Raw genomic sequence first — 19,553 nt, forward strand, 5'->3', positions numbered from 1 at the left:
AGTCAAAGTTGGTGCCTCTGCTTTTGGAGTTAGCTTCTTAGTAAATGGCCCTGCCACTTTCTTAGGGAATATGAAGCTCTAAGTTTGACTGAAGGATTGAGGTTTGGACTTGTTGAGGTTGAGATGCTTATGGGAACTACAGTAGGTAACCTCTAAAATGACCTCCAGTGATCCCCACTTTCTGGTGCTCATGTCCTTGTGTAATCCTCTCCTCTTGGGTGTGGGTTGAATCTAGTGACTCGTTTCTAGGAATTCGGATAGGCAAAAGTGATGGGATGTCACTTCAGAGATTAAGTTACAAAGAGATGGTGACTTATGTCTTGCTCATCCTCTTTCATTCTCACTTGCTTATTCTTATGACACATAGCTGCCATTTTTAGTTGCCCCACGGAGGGTCCCATGTAGCAAGGAACTGAGATCCTTAGTCCCAACAATGCATGAGGAAATGAATCTAACAACCATGCGAGTGAGCTTGGAAATGGATCCTCCCTCATGAGCCTTGAGATGAGTGCAGCCCTGGAGGGCAATTTGATTGCAGGCTTGTGAAAGACTCTAAGCTAGAGGGTAAACTGTGTCCAGATTCCTGACCCATAGAGACTGTGAGGCATGAGTATACATAAATATACATGCTTGGGACCCAGGAGATTGATATGGACTGGAGATAGTAATTTTGAATTGCATTATTTCTCTCCCCCGCTTAAAACATATGTTGAAGGTCAAGTAAATGAGTATTCTTGAGTACTCTTCACTTGAAAAGGTGAAATGTAGACTATAGACTAATGGACTATGTAGAGGATAATCTATAACCATGAGGGACCTTAATGACCTGTGTGTGTCTACCTTGACTAAACTCTGGGAGGAGTGGGGGTGGAAACCATGTTGTCATCAGCTGAGGGATGATGACAATATTTGGCTTTGAAGGGGTTGAGAGAGGGGTGGGATTGAGGTGAAGTGGTCTTTAAGACTTTAAGATAAGGGAGACTTAAGCATGTGTTTAAATTGTTGGTGAGAAAAAGCCAATAGAGAAATTCAAGTTTGTTTGTTTTTATGTTTATTTTATCTATTTTTAACTTTTTATTATGGAATATATTAAACACACAAAGATATAAAGGAATACCATAATGAACCTTTGTATACCCATTACCCAGCTCCAACAATTACCAACATTTTACCAACCTGTTTTATCTTTCCCCAACTTTTCCCTCTTTCCAACAGAATAATTTTAATTGAATTTTTATTGAGATAATTGTAGATTCACATGCAGTTGTAAGAAATAATACATAGAGGTTTGGGGACACCTGGCTGGCTCAATTGGTAGAGTATGCAGCTCTTGATCTCAGGGTCATGAGTTTGAGCCTCATGTTGGGTGTAGGGATTACTTAAATATACAAACTTAAAAAAAAAAAGAATACATAGGGATTCCTTGTGTACTTTTCCCATTTTCTGCCAATGGTAGCATTTCCAAAACGATAGCACAATATTACAACCAGGTTATTGACACTGATACAAACCACCTATTTTATTCAGGTTTCTCCAGTAACCCTTGTACTAATTCGTAGGTATATTAAGTACTATCAGAGTTTAATTGCCTGTGTACAGTCCCAACTCCACAAAGATTCCTTATGCTGCTCTTTTATCACCACACCCACCTCATTACCCATACCCCCACAACCCTCCTATTCATAGCCCTCATCCCTCAAAGCAGTCATCTGTCCTCCATTTCTAAAATTTTTTCATTTCAAAGTATTATATAAATGGTATCATACAATATGAAACCTTCGGGATTTGCTTTTTTTTCCCCTTGAGGTTCATCTAAGTTGTTGTATGTATCAACGTTTTATTGCTGAGTATTCCACAGTATAAATGTACCACAGTGTTTATTCTCTTGCTGAAAAACATTTGGGTTGTTTACAGTTTGGAGCTATTATTTATACGTGTGTTTTGAACATTTGTAGCATTTTTTTGTGTGAACATAAGTTTTTATTTCTCTGATATAAAGCTCCAGCTGTGCAATTACTGGATCATATGGTAATTGCAGGTTTGGTTTTATAAGAAACTGTCAAATTGTTTCCCAGAGTAGCTGTATCATTTTATATCCCCACTAGCATTGTGAATGATCCAGCTTCCACACATCCTTGCCAGCATTTGGTGTTATTATTTTTCATTCTGTAAGAATATAGTGATACCTCATTGTAGTTTTAAATTAGCCATTAAATGGCTAATGATGTCAAGAGGATTTTCACGTGCTCATTTACCATCTGTATGTCTTCTTCAGTGAAATGTCTTTCATGTCTTTTATCCATTTTGTAACTGGATTGGTTTTTCTACTGTTGAGTTCTGACAGTTCTTTATATATTCTAGATTCTAGTCCTTCATCAGATACGGGGTTTTTAAATATTATGTAGCTCGTCTTTTCATCCTTTTCGTATGGATTTTCATAGAGCAAAAGTTTATAATTTTAATGAGACCCAGTTTAACAATTTTTCCTCTTACGGTTCATATTTTTTGGTGCCAAGTCTAACCCTTTGCCTAGATCCCAAAATTTTTATCCTATATTTTCCTAAAAGTTTATAGTTTTGCATTTTACATTTAAATCTATTATCTGTTTTGAGTTAATTTTTGTATATAGTGTGATACAGATTGAAACTCATTCTTCAGTGGAGTATTCTAAAATAAATCTCAGATAATAAGATATTTTATCTATAAGTATTTCCATATGCATCTCTAAAAAAATAGTTTCTTAAGACCATTATCATTACTAATGGAATTGACAAAAACTCAATAGTCTACATTCTGATTTTCCTCATTGCTCACAAAATGTCTTTTTGTAATTGTGTTGAGTCTGAATCTAAAGTCTGTGTGCTTAGCCCTTAGGTATCTGTTTTATTCTTGAACGGCATCTCCTCTTTTTTCATGGCTTTGACTTCTTGAAGAGACTGGGTTAATTGTTCAGTGGAACGTCCCACTTTCTAGAATCCTCTGATTGTTTCCTTGCCCTCAGAGATACTACCATTTGGAGAGACAAATATAATGAATAAATAAATAATTATAAATGTGCTGACTGAAAGAACAGAATGGATTTTGTTTAAAGAATAAGAGAGAAGGACTCCTTGAGGTGAAATTGAAATTGAGACTTGAAATAGGAAGAGAAGCATTCCAGGCAGAGAGAATATTACATGTGAAAGTTCAGAGCAGGGAAACAGAATTGTGCTTGAAAAAATCTTGAAAGAAGGTTAATGTGGCTGGACTTCGGTGAATAACAGTGACATACTATTAGAGAAATAGGCAGGAGCTAGATCGTGCCCAACTTTATACAGGCAAGACTAAAGACTTTAAAAAGGTTTTCTAAGTGCAGTGCAGTGCTGTGGAAGGATATTCAAGTGGAGAGTAATCTGACCCTACTGTTTTTAATGCTCACCCTGGCAGCCTTGTAGAGACTAGATGGCAGTATGAGATGGGGGTGGGAAGATGGAGAGGTGGGGAGCAAAGGTAGAAGGTGGAAAACCTATTAGGCTCTGCAATTGTGTATAGTCCAGGCAAGAAATGATGGTTGCTTGTACTAGAGTGTTGATGGGAAGTTGGATAACTTTTGTAGGTAAAATGGACAAAAACAAGGTAATTGATTGGAAATGGATGGTGTAAGAGGAGGAGCTATAAAGGATAACAACAGGGTTTTGGCTTGAACAGTGGAATGGATGGTGATTCATTTTCTCAGATGATTCTGGCTGCCAATTTTGTAGAGCCCGACAATAGCCTTGAGCAACGGAAACTTAAGGCAAAGAGGCCCACAGTGACTCCCAACCCCCTGGCTGAAGACAGACAGGCCCATCAAGCAACCCACCTCAAAATATCCATAGGCCATAACTAACCAAAAGGGAAAATTCCATACATCCCCATACTTTCTTACCTTCTCCCTTTATTTTTTTGTTCTTATTTTATTAATTAATTTATAAAGATTTTATTTATTTATTTGACAGAGAAAGAGACAGCCAGCTAGAGAGGGAACACAGCAGGGGTAGTGGGAGAGGAAGAAGCAGGCTGCCAGCAGAGGAGCCTGATGCAGGGTTCAATCCCAGAACGCCGGGATCACGCCCTGAGCCGAAGGCAGAAGCTTAACGACTGAGCAACCTAGGCACCCCTATTTTATTTATTTTTTAAAAAGATTTTATTTATGTATGTATTTGAGAGAGAGAAAGAGAGCTCAAGCACAGGGGAGGGGCAGAGGAGAGAATCTCCAGCAGACTCTGTGCTGACCATGGAGCCTGATACAGGGCTCAAATCCACAATCCTGAGATCATGACCTGAACTGAAATCAAGAGTTGGTTGCTTAACCAACTGAGCCACCCGGGCACCCCTTATTTTATTTACTTTTTAAGTAGGCTCCATGCCCAGTGTGGAGCCCAACGTGGGACTTGAACCCTGAGATAAGACCTGAGCTGAGATTAAGACCTGAGCTGAGATCAAGAGTTGGACGCTTAACAGAGCCACCCAGGTGCCCCCCTCACCTTCTCCATTTAAATACAGCCCTCATCCACTCGCTCCTGGCAGACAGCCTCTCCTTTGCTCTGCTGCCTGCTTCTCCCTTGAAGTGTATTCAGTAAACTTCTATCTCCTTTGTTCTGCTTCAGGTGAATTTTTTTCACCACCTGCACCACCGGTTTCTACCCAATCGTCACCCCACATTTGGGGACCCCCATCTGATCAGGAGAGATACCACAAGTTTGTGATACTTTTAACAAGTTATGAAATAGTCTTCACAAATAGTCTTCCTGCTTTTCTAGTGTTGTTTTTAAACGAGCTGTGGATGTTGAATTTTATCAAATGCTTTTGTAGTTTTTATCATTTACTTCATACTATTTAATTGTTTTAATTAGTACTGTTTCAGTTGCAAGCATCAGAAACACAACTCAAACTGATTTAAACAAAAACTGAGGATGAGTTTGAACTGCATGGGTTCACTTATACTTGAAATTTTTACAGTATAGTACTACAAATGTATATCTCGTCCTTATGATTTTCCTATCTCTTGGTATTACTTATCAATTTTCTTTTCTCCCTAATCATTAATTTCTGCTTTTTCCTTATTTCACCCTGTAAGCTTAGCTTAAATACTTTTATTCCTTTTTGAACTTGCATGAGTTCATAATTTTTTATTTGATTTTGTAAAATGAGATTATGAATTTTCTTGTGAGAATGATTTTACCCACATACAAAAGACTTTGATACTAGGATTTTCATTATAAACATTTCCTAGAAGTACCTGGGTAGCTCAACTGGTTAAGGGTCTGCCTTCAGCTCAAGTCATGATCTTGGGGTCCTGGGATTGAGTGCTGCATCAGGCTCCCTGCTCAGTGGAGGTCTGCTTCTCCCTCTCCCTCTGTTCCTCCTCCTGCTTGTGTGCGCACTCTCTCTCTCTCAAATAAATTAAAAATCTTAAATAAATAAATAAATAAATGAACATTTTCTAGATAGTCTGCGTTGGAAGTTTAAATTTCTTTATTAAGTCAAAACTGTTTAGGTGAGAATTATAAAAATTATTGTGGTGATCAATTAATTTGATTAATTTATTACAATTTGGGGAAAATACTGAGATTTTCTTGAGTCGTAATATGTGTTATATTGTTATAATGTCCCATGGCTTGGTAAGAAGGCATAATCCCTATAGGATATATAAAGTTCAACATGAGTCTTTTAGATGAAGGTGGGAATGTTGAGGGAGAGTTGTTGATTTTAGACAGGATGATTAGGGAAAGGCTTATAATGTAAATTGACACACTGGAATGAAGTGAGGGAACAGTAAGAGCAAAAGCCTTGATAAATTGTCTTAAGTTTTATTTAATTGAAAGATGTAATCTCAGGTCTAGTTCTGTATTACTGTTCTGTATTTCTACTTCAATGATACTAATTCAGAGCACACCTATTTGCATAGTTAGTACTAATATCACACTTGGCTACAAGGCAATCATAAATACAAACACCTGTGTCAAAATATTTAGATTACCAGTGTAATACAGAATTAAACTTCTCATTGGTTACTCTTGAACCCCTGAGAATATGGACATGTTTCCACAGAAGTCCCAGTTTGAGAACTACTATCCTTATATTAAGGGAAGGGATAGAGGGAGAATAACAGTGATTCTTCTTGTTGTATTCATGTTGAATGGAGGTTTTGTTTTGATCCGTGAACTGGAGTGTAGGCATTTGGCCCTTCTCTTGGCTGCTTATAGCCCTCAAGCACTAACCCTCCAGATTGTGAGATACATGGGAAAGCTTTCAGAATTTTATCTACTTAATTTTCTATACTACTTCCCCACCACTACTAGCATTGCCCATTCTATAAGGAATCCATATGGATTTCCAGCATTTTCTTTCATTTTGGTTAAAATTGTTCTGTATCTAATTAGTACTTCTTCAGGTGTATTGCTGAGTTTAAGACACTCATGTAGTTTTAGCATTGGTGATATATTCTTCCAATTTCTACATATTTGTCTTCTTTGATTTGGGTTTGGAGAATGGACTTCTAGTAATCCTGTACCTATGCAGCTGTCTTCTTGGAAGTCTGCTTTTCTCAGTTTTATTGAATGGTTAAGGAAAAGCCTATTCCTCTAAGTCATGTGTTAGAATAACTTCATTTTAATGTTAAAACTGACAATGATATATATATTTTTTTTTAATCACTTGGCAGGTTGGAATCCGAGGTACTGATATAGTTGTACTTGGGGTAGAAAAAAAATCTGTTGCCAAGCTTCAAGATGAAAGAACTGTGAGGAAAATTTGTGCCCTTGATGACCATGTTTGCATGGCTTTTGCAGGTACTTATGGAACTACAGTAATAGTACAGAGTATCATAATGTAGTTAATACCATTGGCTCCTCCTACAGTCATCCTGCTACATTTATGTAACACATGGAGATATACTCCATTTCTTAACGCAAACAGTATACTATCTTTTCTGGAAGAACATACCTCTATAAACATGGATTTCTAATAAATAGTTATGATAAAAGAGAAATGTTAAAAGATACATATTATAGTATCTTAATTAAAACTTCGGGCAGCTGTGTTTTCTTTTTAAACTTTTTATTCTGAAATAATTATAGATATTCAGGAAGTCATTTAAAAAAAAAAACAGAGGTGGGGGCTTCTGGGTGGTCCAGTGGGTTGAGCATCTGACTCTTGGTTTCAGCTGTGGTCATGGTCTCAGATCATGGGATCAAGCCCTGCATTGGGCTTCGCACTTAGCGAGGAGTCTGCTTGAGATTCTCTCTCCCTCTCCCTGCCCCTCCCGCTTGTGCAGTCTCTCTCTCTTTCTAAAATAAATAATCTTTTAAAAACAAAGCAAAATAAAACACAGAGAAGTCTCCTTTACCAAGTTTCCCCTCTATGGTAATATCTTCAAAAACCAGTAAATTGACCTTGTTACAAGCCAGAGTTTATTCAGATTTAAACAGTTTTATATGCATTCATTTGTGTGTGTGTGTGTGTGTATGTAGTTTTATTAGACTTATCACATGTAAGTTCATGTAACCATCACCACAGTCAAGATACACAACTCTTCCATCAACCCAAGACTACCTCATGCTATTCCTCTTCGTCTCTAATCTCTGGTAGCCACTAATCCATTCTCTTCTCCATCTCTATAATTTTGTCATTTTGAGAATGTTATGTGAATAGAATCCTGTGATATATAACCTTTTCATCTTAGCTTTTCTTGCTCAACATAATTCCCTTGCCATTTATCCAAGTTGTTGCATATATCAATAGCCACTTGCTTTTTACTGCTGAATAGTGTTGCATGATATGGATGTACCACACTTTTGTTAACAACTCACTGGTTGAAGGACATTTGGATTATTTCTAGTTTTTGCCCATTACAAATAAAGCTAGTATGAACATTCGTGTACAGGTTTTTGTGTGAACACAGGTCTTCCTTTTGCGATAAATGCTCAAGAGTACAGTTGCTGGGTCATATGGTAATACATGCTTAGTTTTATAAAAAGCTGGCAAATTGTTTTCCAGCGTGCTTGAACTATTTTATATTCCTACTAGCAGTGTATAAAGGATTCATTTTCTCTGCATCCTCAGCAGCCTTTGGTCTTGTTACTATTTTTAATTTTAGACATTTTTATAAGTGTGTAGTGCTATCTCATTGTGGGTTTAATTTGCATTTGACTCATGGCTAATGATGTGGAACAGATTTTCATGTGCTTATTTGCTTCTATATTATAGCAAACAAGGCATGTTTCTTGTATGTGCATGCACATGCACCCATTTTCTTTTTTCTTTTTTTTTTTTCTGAAATAAGACTTTAGTGTGTGCAAAGAAAGCTCACATTAGTGACAGAGAGAGGAAGGGGCGTGGGGAGCCCAGGCCACTGTGCAGGTGGCTACGTGGCTTCAGGTGTGAACAATCCAGGATACAACGCAGGAGGTGACACCTGGGTAGAAACACAGTCTCACCGGAATGTGCTAGTAGGATAACCTGCAGTGACAGAGAGAACCTCTCCACCAGCGTCCTGTGCTCGGGTGTGAGAGGCACTTCATCTTCATCCAAATCCAGGAATCCAGGGAGTTGAGGTTGGGGCAGTCATGCAGAAGCAGCTTCTCTCGCTCCTGCTCCAGGGCCTGTTCCCGCTTTTCCTGCAGTAAGTAATCTAAGCTGTTGACATAGCTCTCTGAGGCCTCAGAGGTGAACTAGAGCAAGGTGTGGGTGTCCATCACTGGAGCAGCTGACTTGGGCCTGCCATGTTCCAGAACAGCTCCTCTAGTGAGTCCAAGCTCCCTCGGGGTTCCGAGTCCTGGGGCTCCTGCTGTAACTCCTCAGGCAGCTGGTGGTCCCATGTCCTCAGGCCCTAAGGCCCCATCGCACCCACCCACCTCTGAGCTGTGGACCCCTGCTGGCTTACAGTAACCTCAGGTTCAGGACCTGTACAAGCAGTGGGCTCCAGTCATTGGGGAATGTGTCCCTCACTGCATTCACCTTGGGCTTCTCTGACAAGTTGGGAGTTGGAACTGAGGTGGGACTGCAGCAGCGCCAGGTGGGGTGGAGGAGCCCCTGGTGCCGAGGAAGCTTGAAGTAGCTGCCCTTCAGGCTGGGCAACAGGATGGGTACCACAGCAGCTGCCTTGACCCTTTCTTTCTTTCTTTCTTTCTTTCTTTTAAAAAATACTTTATTTATTTGACAGAGAGAGCGAGAGAGAAATCACAAGCAGGGGGAGTGAGAGAGGGAGAAGCAGGTTCCCCGCAGAGCAGGGAGCCCAATTCAGGGCTCGATCCCAGGGCCCTAGGATCATGACCTGAGCCAAAGGTGGACACTTAATGACTGAGCCACCCAGGCACCCCTGCCTTGACCCTTTCTGTCTGAGGAAGGGCTGGTAGAGTGTTCTGGGGCCTGGACATCAGTAAACAACTGGACTTTTATCCTCCAGGGCCTCCCCATGCCCCTAATAATGCACCAGCAGGTTGCTCCGGGACAGGCAACAGCCATCCAGTACCTGGGCACATGTAGACAGCACCCATTTTCTAATGATGTTTTTTCAAACCAGGATTTTTTGTTGCCGTTTAAAGCCTTATTGAGCAAAAAATAGCCTTTATTTAATGGTCTTTAAAAAAGTAATCATCTTGCCACAAACAAGTTTTAAGAAATTTTTAAAAGACTGAAATCATACAAAGTATCATTTCCAGTCAAAAAGGAATAAAACTGGAAATCAACAGCAGAAGGAAAACTGAAAAAAATCCATAGACGTGTGGGAATTAAATACAGCTGACCCTTGAACAACACAGGTTTGAACTACACAGGTCCACTTAAATGTGGATTTTTACATATAGTACCATAAATTTATTTTCCTTACTACTTTCTTAATATTTTCTTTTCTCTAGCTTACTTTATTGTAATAATACAGTACATAATACATATATAAAATATATGTTAATTGACTATGTTATCAATAAGGCTTTCAGGCAACAGTTGGCTATCAATAGTTAAGCTTTTGAGGAGTCAAAAGTTATATGCAAATTTCAGTGGGGGGAAGGGATTGGCACCCCAACCCTTGTGTTGTTTAAGGGTCAGCTGTACTCCTTAAAAACCCACGGGTCAAAGAAGACATCAGAAGAGGGGTGCCTGGGTGGCTCGCATCTGCCTTGGGCTCAGGTCATGATCCCAGTGGGATCAAGTCTCGCATCAGATTCCCTGCTCAGCAGGGAGCCTGCTTCTCCCTTTCCCTCTGCTGCTCGCACTCCTTGTGCTCTCTCTCTCTCTGTCAAATAAATAAATAAAATCTTTTTTTAAAAAAAGACATCAGAAGAGAAATTAGAAAATATCTTGAGACAAATGAAAATGAAAACACAATAAACTAAACTTATGGAATGCAGCAAAAGCAGTGCTAAGAGGAAAATCTGTAGCCATAACTGCTTAATTTAAAAGGAAGAAGAAGAAAAATTTCAATTTAATAGCCTAACATTATACCTTAAGAACTAGAAAAAGAAGGGCAAACTAAACCTAAGACTAACACAAGGAAGGAAATAATAAAGATTAGAGATATAGGAAATAGGAGAACAAGAGACAAAAATCAATAAGACCAATAGTTTTGTTCTTTGAAAAGATCAACAATATTGACAAACCGTTAGGTTGCCCAAGAAAAAAGACTCAACTAAAAGCAGAAATGAAAAAGGAGACATTACTAATATTTTACAGAAATAAAAAGGATTATCAGAGAGTACTATGAACAATCACAAACCAACAAATGAGAAGAAACTGACATATTTCTTGAAACATACAAATTACCTGGTTGCTCAAGAAGAAATGGAAAATCTCAACAGATGTATACTAAGTAAAGAATGAATCAGTAATCAGAAACCTCCCAATAAAAAAACTCCATGACTAGATGCTTTCTCTGGTGAATTCTACCAAATATTTAAAGAAAAATTAATACCAACTCTCAAACTCTTCAATAAATCGAAGAAAGAATGCTTCCAAACTCATTCTATGAGACCAGCATCACCATAATACCAAAACCAAAGACACTACAAGAAAACTACTGACCAATATCCCTCATAAATATTGATGTAAAAATCCTCACCAAAATACTAGCAGAGCAAAATAAACATTTACTAATACTCTTCCCCACATGTTAATTGCTTTTTGTAATTGGAAAATGCCTAAATGTCTATGGCATACCCAAGCAGCTGCTTAAAAGTATAGGATCTAGAACCATACCAACTGGGTTCTAAGCCAGACTCCCTTGCCCACTACACCTATGACTGTGGGCAGGCTACTTAACTGCTCCTTGCCTCAGTTTAGTCTTCTTTAACATGAGGTTAATGATAGTGTGTACCTTATTGATTTGTTACAAGACTTAAATGAGTTAATACATAAGAAGCATTTATAACAATTTCTGGCATATATTATTAATATTACCACTACAATTACTACTACTACTATGTTATCATTTTTATTACTTAGTAACAGTTAAAAAAGGAGGTCATAGCCCACAACTATATAGTCAACTAATCTTCAACAAAGCAGGAAAGAATATCCGATGGAAAAAAGTCTCTTCAACAAGTGGTGCTGGGAAAACTGGACAGTGAAATGCAGGAGAATGAAAGTAGACCGCTTTCTTACACCATACACAAAAATAAATTCAAAGTGGATGAAAGACATAAATGTAAGAAGGAAACCATCAAAATCCTAGAGGAGAAAACAGGCAGCAACCTCTCTGACCTCAGCCTCAGCAGCTTCTTACTAGACATGTCATGGAGGCAAGGGAAACAAAAGCAAAAATGAACTATTGGGACGTCATCAAGATAAAAAGCTTCTGCACAATGAAGGAAGCAATCAACAAAACTAAAAGGCAACTGAAGGAATGGGAGAAGATGTTGCAAATGACCTATTAGATAAAGGGCTAGTATCCAGAATCTATAAAGAACTCATCAAAATCACCACTCAAAAAATAAATAATCCAGTTAAGAAATGGGCAGAACACATAAACAGACATTTCTCCGAAGAAGACATACAGATGGCTAACAGATACATGAAAAAATGTACAACATCACTCATCATCAGGGAAATACAAATCAAAACCACAATGAGATACACCTCACACCTGTCAGAATGGTTAAAATTAACAACTCAGAAAACAACAGATGTTGGCAAGGATGCAGAGAAGGTGGAACCCCTTGCACTGTTGATTGGAATGCAAACTGGTGCAGCCACTCTGGAAAACAGTATGGAGGTTTCTCAAAAAGTTAAAAATACAGCTACCCTATAACCCACCAATTGCACTACTAGGTATATATCCAAAGGATACAAAAATGCTGATTCCAAGGGGCAAACACACCCCAATGTTTATAGCAGTGCTATCAACAACAGCCACATTATGGAAAGAGCCCAAATTGTCCGTCCACTGATGAATGGATAAAGAAGAGTGATATGTATACACACACACACACACACACATATATATCACATATATATATATTCACTCGTGGAATTTAAGAAACAAAACAGATGAACATAGGGGAAGGGAAGGAAAAATAAAGATAAAAACATAGAGGGAGGCAAACCATAAGAGTTCTATAGTTAAGAGAACAAACTGAGTGGCGCCTGGGTGGCTCAGCCGTTAAGCATCTGCCTTCAGCTCAGGGCGTGATCCTGGAGTCCTGGGATCGAGCCCCACGTCGGGCTTTTCCTCTGGGAGCCTGCTTCTTCCTCTCCCACTCCCCCTGCTTGTGTTCCCTCTCTCGCTGGCTGTTTCTCTCTCTGTCAAATGAATAAGTAAAATCTTTAAAAAAAAAAAAAAAGAACAAACTGAGGGTTGCTGGAGGGGAAGTGGGTGGGGGGATGGGCTAAATGAGTGATGAGCATTAAAGAGAGCACTTGTTGGGATGAGCACTGGGTGTTATATTAAGTGATGAATCATTAAATTCTACTCCTGAAACCGATATTACACCATGTTAATTAAATTGAATTTAAATTTAAAAAAAAAAGGAGGTCACAGGATCTTTTTGTATTGATATGGCAAGGTATTCACAATACATATTAAAAATAGTGGGTTACTGAATAATATGTATAACATTATTTTGTTTATAACCTGTGGAATTATATGGTAACTTTTATTCCCCCCGTTGGAATATTTTACAATGAGTACATATCAGAAAAAATATATAGTTTCATCTTGAAAAAAATCACATTCTTTTGTTAATGTTGTTGTTATATTGTACTTTTAATGTTTAGAAAACAGCCCTTAGGGGAAAAAAATCAAAGAATTTGAAAAAAATAATTCTTTCATGTACCACGTACAATTCCATTTAAAAGAAATTTTACATTGTGAAAGTATTTTCAAGATAAAGTTGTGGTATGAATTTAAAAGCACTAGAGGGGCGCCTGGGTGGCTCAGCCAGTTCAGCGTCTGCCTTCAGCTCAGGTCGTGATCCCAGGGTCCTGGGATCCAGGGTGCTGGGAACAGCAGGGAGTCTGCTTCTCCCTCTCCCACTGCCCCTCCCCCCCACTTGTGGTCTCTCTTACTCTCTCTCTCTCAAATAAATTCTTTAAAAAAAAAATAAAAGCACTAAACAGAGGACTTATTTCTTCTATAGATTGCTTATTTATAAACAAAGTGAAATTGCAATTTTTAAGTTTTATTTAAATTCCAGTTATTTTTTTATATCTTCCCCAAAAATAGTTTTTAAAAATATGACTACAGAGATTTTTAGAAAATGTCTAATAAAATCTAATAACCAGACCAACCACTGTGCATTAAACCTTTTTGATCTTTGGGAAATAGTTTACTTAATGTTAGTGTTTAACTATTATGCTTTAAAACCATTTCTTTAAAAAGTAAATAAGAATGCATCAGATTAAGTATTAAATGTTGGACGAGTGATATTCTGTTTTATAAATTATTTATAATGGACATATATTGAAAAAAACAATGGACATTATAAGAAAGATTTCATGGTAGCTAAAAAAAAAAAACCCTTTTGACAAGAAAGGAGTCATTCTTTTTTGTAATGTATTGCCTACTTTTATAGGACTAACTGCTGATGCTAGAGTAGTAATAAACAGAGCCCGTGTGGAGTGCCAGAGTCACAAGCTTACAGTTGAGGACCCAGTCACCGTAGAATATATAACTCGCTTCATAGCAACCTTAAAGCAGGTAAGCCACTATTGCAACAGATTTCGAAAGGCTTTCTTCTTTTGCATCATTATGGTTACTCTCATGAGAATACTACAGTAACTCCAGTCATTTAATCTATTAAATCTACTAAACTCCTTATTCCTTCTCACACTTACTTCATACTCATACTCTTATTCCAGTGGACTGCATTGATTTGAGCATTAGAAATCTCAATTACTATCAATTCTAGGAATTATATTAAAATTTCAAACAGCAATAAATCTCGTAATTTAAGAGGATTTCTATACCTTTAGGGATATAGTAATGAAAACTTTTTTTTTTTACACATTTACCAAAAAAATACCCATGGGTCTTTCACCTAAAAACCTAAACACAACTGATCAGGTTTGGATATGACCTGTTTTGGTGTTTTTCTTAAAGATTTATCTATTTATTTATTATTTTAGAGACAGAGAGTGCAATGGGGCGGGACAGAAGCGAGAGAGAGAATCTTTTTTTTTTTTTTTTTTTTTTTTTTTTAAATTTTTNCCAGCGAGAGAGGGAACACAAGCAGGGGGAGTGGGAGAGGAAGAAGCAGGCTCATAGCAGAGGAGCCTGATGTGGCTCGATCCCATAATGCCGGAATCACGCCCTGAGCCGAAGGCAGACGCTTAACCGCTGTGCCACCCAGGCGCCCCTAGAGAGAGAATCTTAAGCAGGCTCCACGCTCAGCACAACCCAACACAGGACTCAATCTCACAACCCTGAGATCACAACCTGAGATGAAACCAAGAGTGAGGTGTACAACCTACTAGCCACCCAGGCGCCCCTGGATATGATTTCTGACTTCATACATAGACACATGGTTTGCCATTAAGTATAATCACTATGTATATAAGTATTTGTTCTCTATCATTTTATGTGTCCTTTATGTATGTCAGTGTAATCCTTATTCATACTTATCATTCTTATTAACTATATAATACTGTCTCCAGTTGCTCACTGGTAATTATTTAGATTGTTTCCAGTTACTTTCCCTTTCTTATTCTCTTTCTCAATTTAGTACTTTAATAACATTACTCTATCTTTGTCACAGCCTTTATTTTTCTTTTTTGAATTACATTGTTAAATTAATTTTCAGTATGAGATTACTAGATTAGAGAGTGTAATTGGTTTTAAGACTCTTGTTATATGTAGCTAAATTGCTTGCTAAAAAGATTGAACCAGTTTTTATTGTGCAACCAGCAATGCATAAATGTATCCCTGAAGGATCATCAGCCTTGGGTTTTCATTTTTCTTTTATTTTGCAAATAAGCATAACATAGTACTATAATAGTTGTTTTAATTTGTATTTTATAATTAGTAGTGAGGTTGGTTTTTTATTCCACATGTTGGTTTGCTATTTTCATTTCTTCTAGTGTAAACTATCTTTCCTTTTGACAGGCACTCTGTGGTTAAGAATGTGCCTCCAGGAGCCAGAATTTGGGGGTTTTGAATTCTGGCTTTCTTACTTCCTAGTTAGTGTAGAGAGCACACTATTTAGCCTGTTTTTGTCTTAATTTTCTTATTTATAGAAAATTACATTACAATAATATCTACTTTGTTGAGTTGCATTATGGATTAAATGATTTAATACATTTAAAGTATTTAGAACACTTTCTGGCATGGATTTTGCATTTGTCCATGTAGAGATTTTTTTTAATAAACTATATATTCTAGGTATTAAAGTTTTAAATTACATACTTATAAAAAGATACCTTGGGGTTTTTTTTTCCAATTTAATTTATGTTGCAAGGAAGTCCAACATTTTTATATTATTCTGCTTTACTTTTTTTATTTGCTTTGGTTTTCTCAGTAGTTAAAAGGGTATCCATTGGGGTGCCTGCATGGCTTAATGGGCTAAGCATCCAGCTCTTGATCTCAGCTCAGGTCTTGATCTCAGGGTCCCGAGTTCAAGCTTCCTGCCGAGCTCCACACTGTATCCACCAAAAAAGCAAGGTGTAGAACATTGTGTATACAAGGTTCCCAACTGTGGTTTTTAGTTTTTCTTCTAGAAGTATAAAGGCTTCATAGAACATTTAATATTGTAAACCTGAAACAGCATGGTTGCTACCGGGAAGGGGTCTAGGGCTCTGCAACAAAAGAGATCCTTTATGTACACCTTTTGTACTTTTAAATTATTTTAACCCTGTGCAAGTACTTTTTCATTAAAGAAAAAAAGACACAGTTGATTAAACAAATAAAAGGGTCTTTCCTCTGAGGTATATTTACAAGGCATCTACTTCATATCTCTGTGTGAACTAAGAATATTAGGAAATACAGAAGAATGAAGACAAACCCTGTTCTTTAAGAGTTTTTTACATTTGTAGCCCAAGTATTTGCATTCAAAATTTGAGATGGCCAATAAAAATACATAATAATAAAATATAAAAATGAAAAAGAGTTATGAGCTTGAGCTTTCTGTCAGGGCTGCCCTCTGCACAACTTCTGGGGGCAGTCTCAGAATTAGTGTGAATTCTACTCATTGGAGCACAATCCAGGAAGTTCCTGGCCTAAAATAAAAAACACAATTGGTTTCCAGTGCCCTGCTGTCTGGAAAGAAAAAACATGTTTTTTCTTCCTGAGAGACAAAGGTTTGCTTGTTTGGGAACTGATAGAAATGTCTTAGTTGGGTTTTATGTAGAGATAACTTAATACACAGTGAACAGAATATACTTGATAATAATAGTATCAAGTAAGAAAATCGATTATAATAGTAACGATTGTAGTGTCTCTCAAAGTAAACCCCAAGAACTTGCTTCCAAAGTACAGCTCACTGAAATCAGCTTTACTAGGTAGGAACAAAATGGTGTACATATACAGTTCTCTGCTATACTAACAAGATTATAATCCAGTTATGTTACCAAAAAATATATAAAGCAGCAAGAAAACTTTTTTTTAAAGATTTTATTTATTTATTTGGCAGAGAAAGAGATAGCTAGCGAGAGAGGGAACACAAGCAGGGAGAGTGGGAGAGGAAGAACCAGGCTCATAGCGGAAGAGCCTGATGTGGGGCTTGATCCCAGGACTCTGGGATCAAGCCCTGAGCCAAAGGCAGACGTTTAACAACTGAGCCATCCAGGCGTCCCAAGAAAACAGTTTTAAGACCATAAAAAGCAAACTTACTATTTTATTGCACACACTGAATATATTAATTTCATTAAAATTTTATCATGGATTGTCAGGAAGAGGATCTTAAATACATAATAAGAATCAACAAAGATCATTTTAGCAGGAATACTTTACTATTAAAAGTTTATTGGGGTGCCTGGGTGGCACAGCGGTTAAGCGTCTGCCTTCGGCTCAGGGCGTGATCCCGGCGTTATGGGATCGAGCCCCCCACAGCAGGCTCCTCCGCTATGATGAGCTTGCTTCTTCCTCTCCCACTCCCCCTGCTTGTGTTCCCTCTCTCGCTGGCTGTCTCCCTCTCTGTCGAATAAATAAATAAAATCTTTTAAAAAAATTTATTAAGATTATTTATTTGGGGGAGAGAGAGCACAAGCAGGCTGCAGGCAGAGGGAGAGGGAGAAGCTGATTCCCCACTGAGCAGGGAGCCCTACGTGGGGCTCAATCCCAGGACCCCAAGATCATAACCTGAGCCAAAGGCAGACACTCAACTAACTGAGCCACCCAGGAGCCACTGCTATTAAAATTTCTTAGTTGATAAGTAACAGTGCTATTCTTCATATGACCTCATATAGAAAGTAGTTACAAAAACATTTTATTTTTCAGAAATATACACAAAGCAATGGACGAAGACCTTTTGGCATTTCTGCCTTAATTGTAGGTTTTGATGACGATGGTATCCCAAGATTGTATCAGACTGATCCCTCTGGTACTTACCATGCTTGGAAGGTAAGTCATGAATTTGTTAATGTATTTTAGAAGTTGAATACATGTATTCACACTAAATGTTTTATCACTTTCAAGGGCATGACAAAAAATTACATTGCATTAAAGTATTGATGGTGGTAACCATTTAGCTAGTCAGCAACTATGATGATTTTGGTGGATAGAAAAAACACTTTGGTTTATTTTTTTTTAAGCAGGGGGAGTAGCAGGCAAGGGAGAGACAGGCTCCCTAAGGAGCAGAGAGCCCAATGCAGGACTCGATCCCAGGATGCTGGGATCATGATCTGAGCTGAAGGCAAATGCTTAACCAACTGAGCCACCCAGGTGCCTAAACACTTTGGTTTATTAATCACAGGATCTTTTCCTTACTTTTGAAAAGATGTGACAAACCTAAGTATATATAAATGGTCAAATAAGAGATATATCTGATTCCTATTCATCATTCATTCTTCCAAATAGTACTGCATCATACAGATACCTGCTTTGAGTAGAAATAGTTTTTCTGCTTCTAATACAGAATTGAATGAGCATTTAACCCTATAGTGAAATATTTAACACATTCTCTATTCTAGGAGAGTTAGAGTACCCCACTATGAATCTCTTTTTATATGGCAGTACATTACAATTTTCTCCACCCAATTCCTGGAATATATAGTTTGTTTTCTGGATAAGTTGTTATTCTTCTTTCAGTACCCCAATACTTTGTTTAATGGTACATTCAAATTTAATACAAAAGTCTAGGGTCTAGTAGCAATTTCCAGAAACAAATTTTTGTATATTCTCATATATAAAAATAGAAGTCCATTATAGAATCTAAATAATTTTTACTCTATTAAAAGTTTAAAGGGGCGCCTGGGTGGCTCAGTTGGTTAAGCGTCTGCCTTTGGCTCAGGTCATGATCCCAGAGTCCTGGGATTGAGTCTCTCGTTGGGTTCCCTGCTCAGTGGAGAGCCTGCTTCCTCCTCTCCCTCTGCCCCTAGCCCCCACTCATTCTCCCTCTCTCTTGCTCTCTCTCTCAAATATATAAATAAAATCTTTAAAAAAAAAAAGTTTAAATACCCAGGCTTTAAATAATTTCATGAAGTGTTTATTTTACTGTTATTAAAAGCCAAATAAATTAATGAGAAATATTGCCTTGGTCTTTATGCCTGTATTAACTAAAGGAATTGATTTGGGCTGACCACACTCATACTGTTGTATAAACCAACTAACCAGGCCAGTAAAACAGTGGTTTATATTCCTGCCACAAAGATCTGGATACTGTGTTAGCTGCACATCTTCTTTCAAGCTAACTAGACAAACTAACTGGTAATCAGAAACTATGAATTTACCTACTGCAAATACCAGACTTTTTTGTGCCATTTAAGAAATCTTTTACATGGGGCGCCTGGGTGGCACAGCGGTTAAGCATCTGCCTTCGGCTCAGGGCGTGATCCCGGCGGTTATGGGATCGAGCCCCACATCAGGCTCCTCCGCTATGAGCCTGCTTCTTCCTCTCCCACTCCCCCTGCTTGTGTTCCCTCTCTCGCTGGCTGTCTCTATCTCTGTC

The 19,553-nt window shown here is 37.9% G+C and overlaps 1 protein-coding gene and 1 long non-coding RNA gene across 2 annotated transcripts in view; one reads left to right on the top strand and one right to left on the bottom strand.

The window, feature by feature from the left end:
* The window catches only part of PSMA8 (proteasome 20S subunit alpha 8), a 35,672-nt gene that overhangs the window by 5,423 nt on the left and 10,696 nt on the right, over positions 1 to 19,553 (top strand). The window contains exons 2-4 of the mRNA XM_002912678.4: positions 6,686 to 6,812; positions 14,028 to 14,152; positions 17,885 to 18,007. Of these exons, the coding sequence (XP_002912724.1) occupies positions 6,686 to 6,812; positions 14,028 to 14,152; positions 17,885 to 18,007 (375 nt within the window). The remainder of the gene's footprint in view (positions 1 to 6,685; positions 6,813 to 14,027; positions 14,153 to 17,884; positions 18,008 to 19,553) is intronic.
* LOC117795985 overlaps positions 7,247 to 19,553 on the bottom strand; it is a 49,368-nt gene continuing 37,061 nt past the window's right edge. The window contains exon 4 of the long non-coding RNA XR_004620201.1: positions 7,247 to 8,639. This is a non-coding gene — a long non-coding RNA (uncharacterized LOC117795985). The remainder of the gene's footprint in view (positions 8,640 to 19,553) is intronic.

This window comes from Ailuropoda melanoleuca, chromosome 14 (genome assembly GCF_002007445.2).
Source record: "Ailuropoda melanoleuca isolate Jingjing chromosome 14, ASM200744v2, whole genome shotgun sequence".
Taxonomy (NCBI): Eukaryota; Metazoa; Chordata; class Mammalia; order Carnivora; family Ursidae; genus Ailuropoda; species Ailuropoda melanoleuca.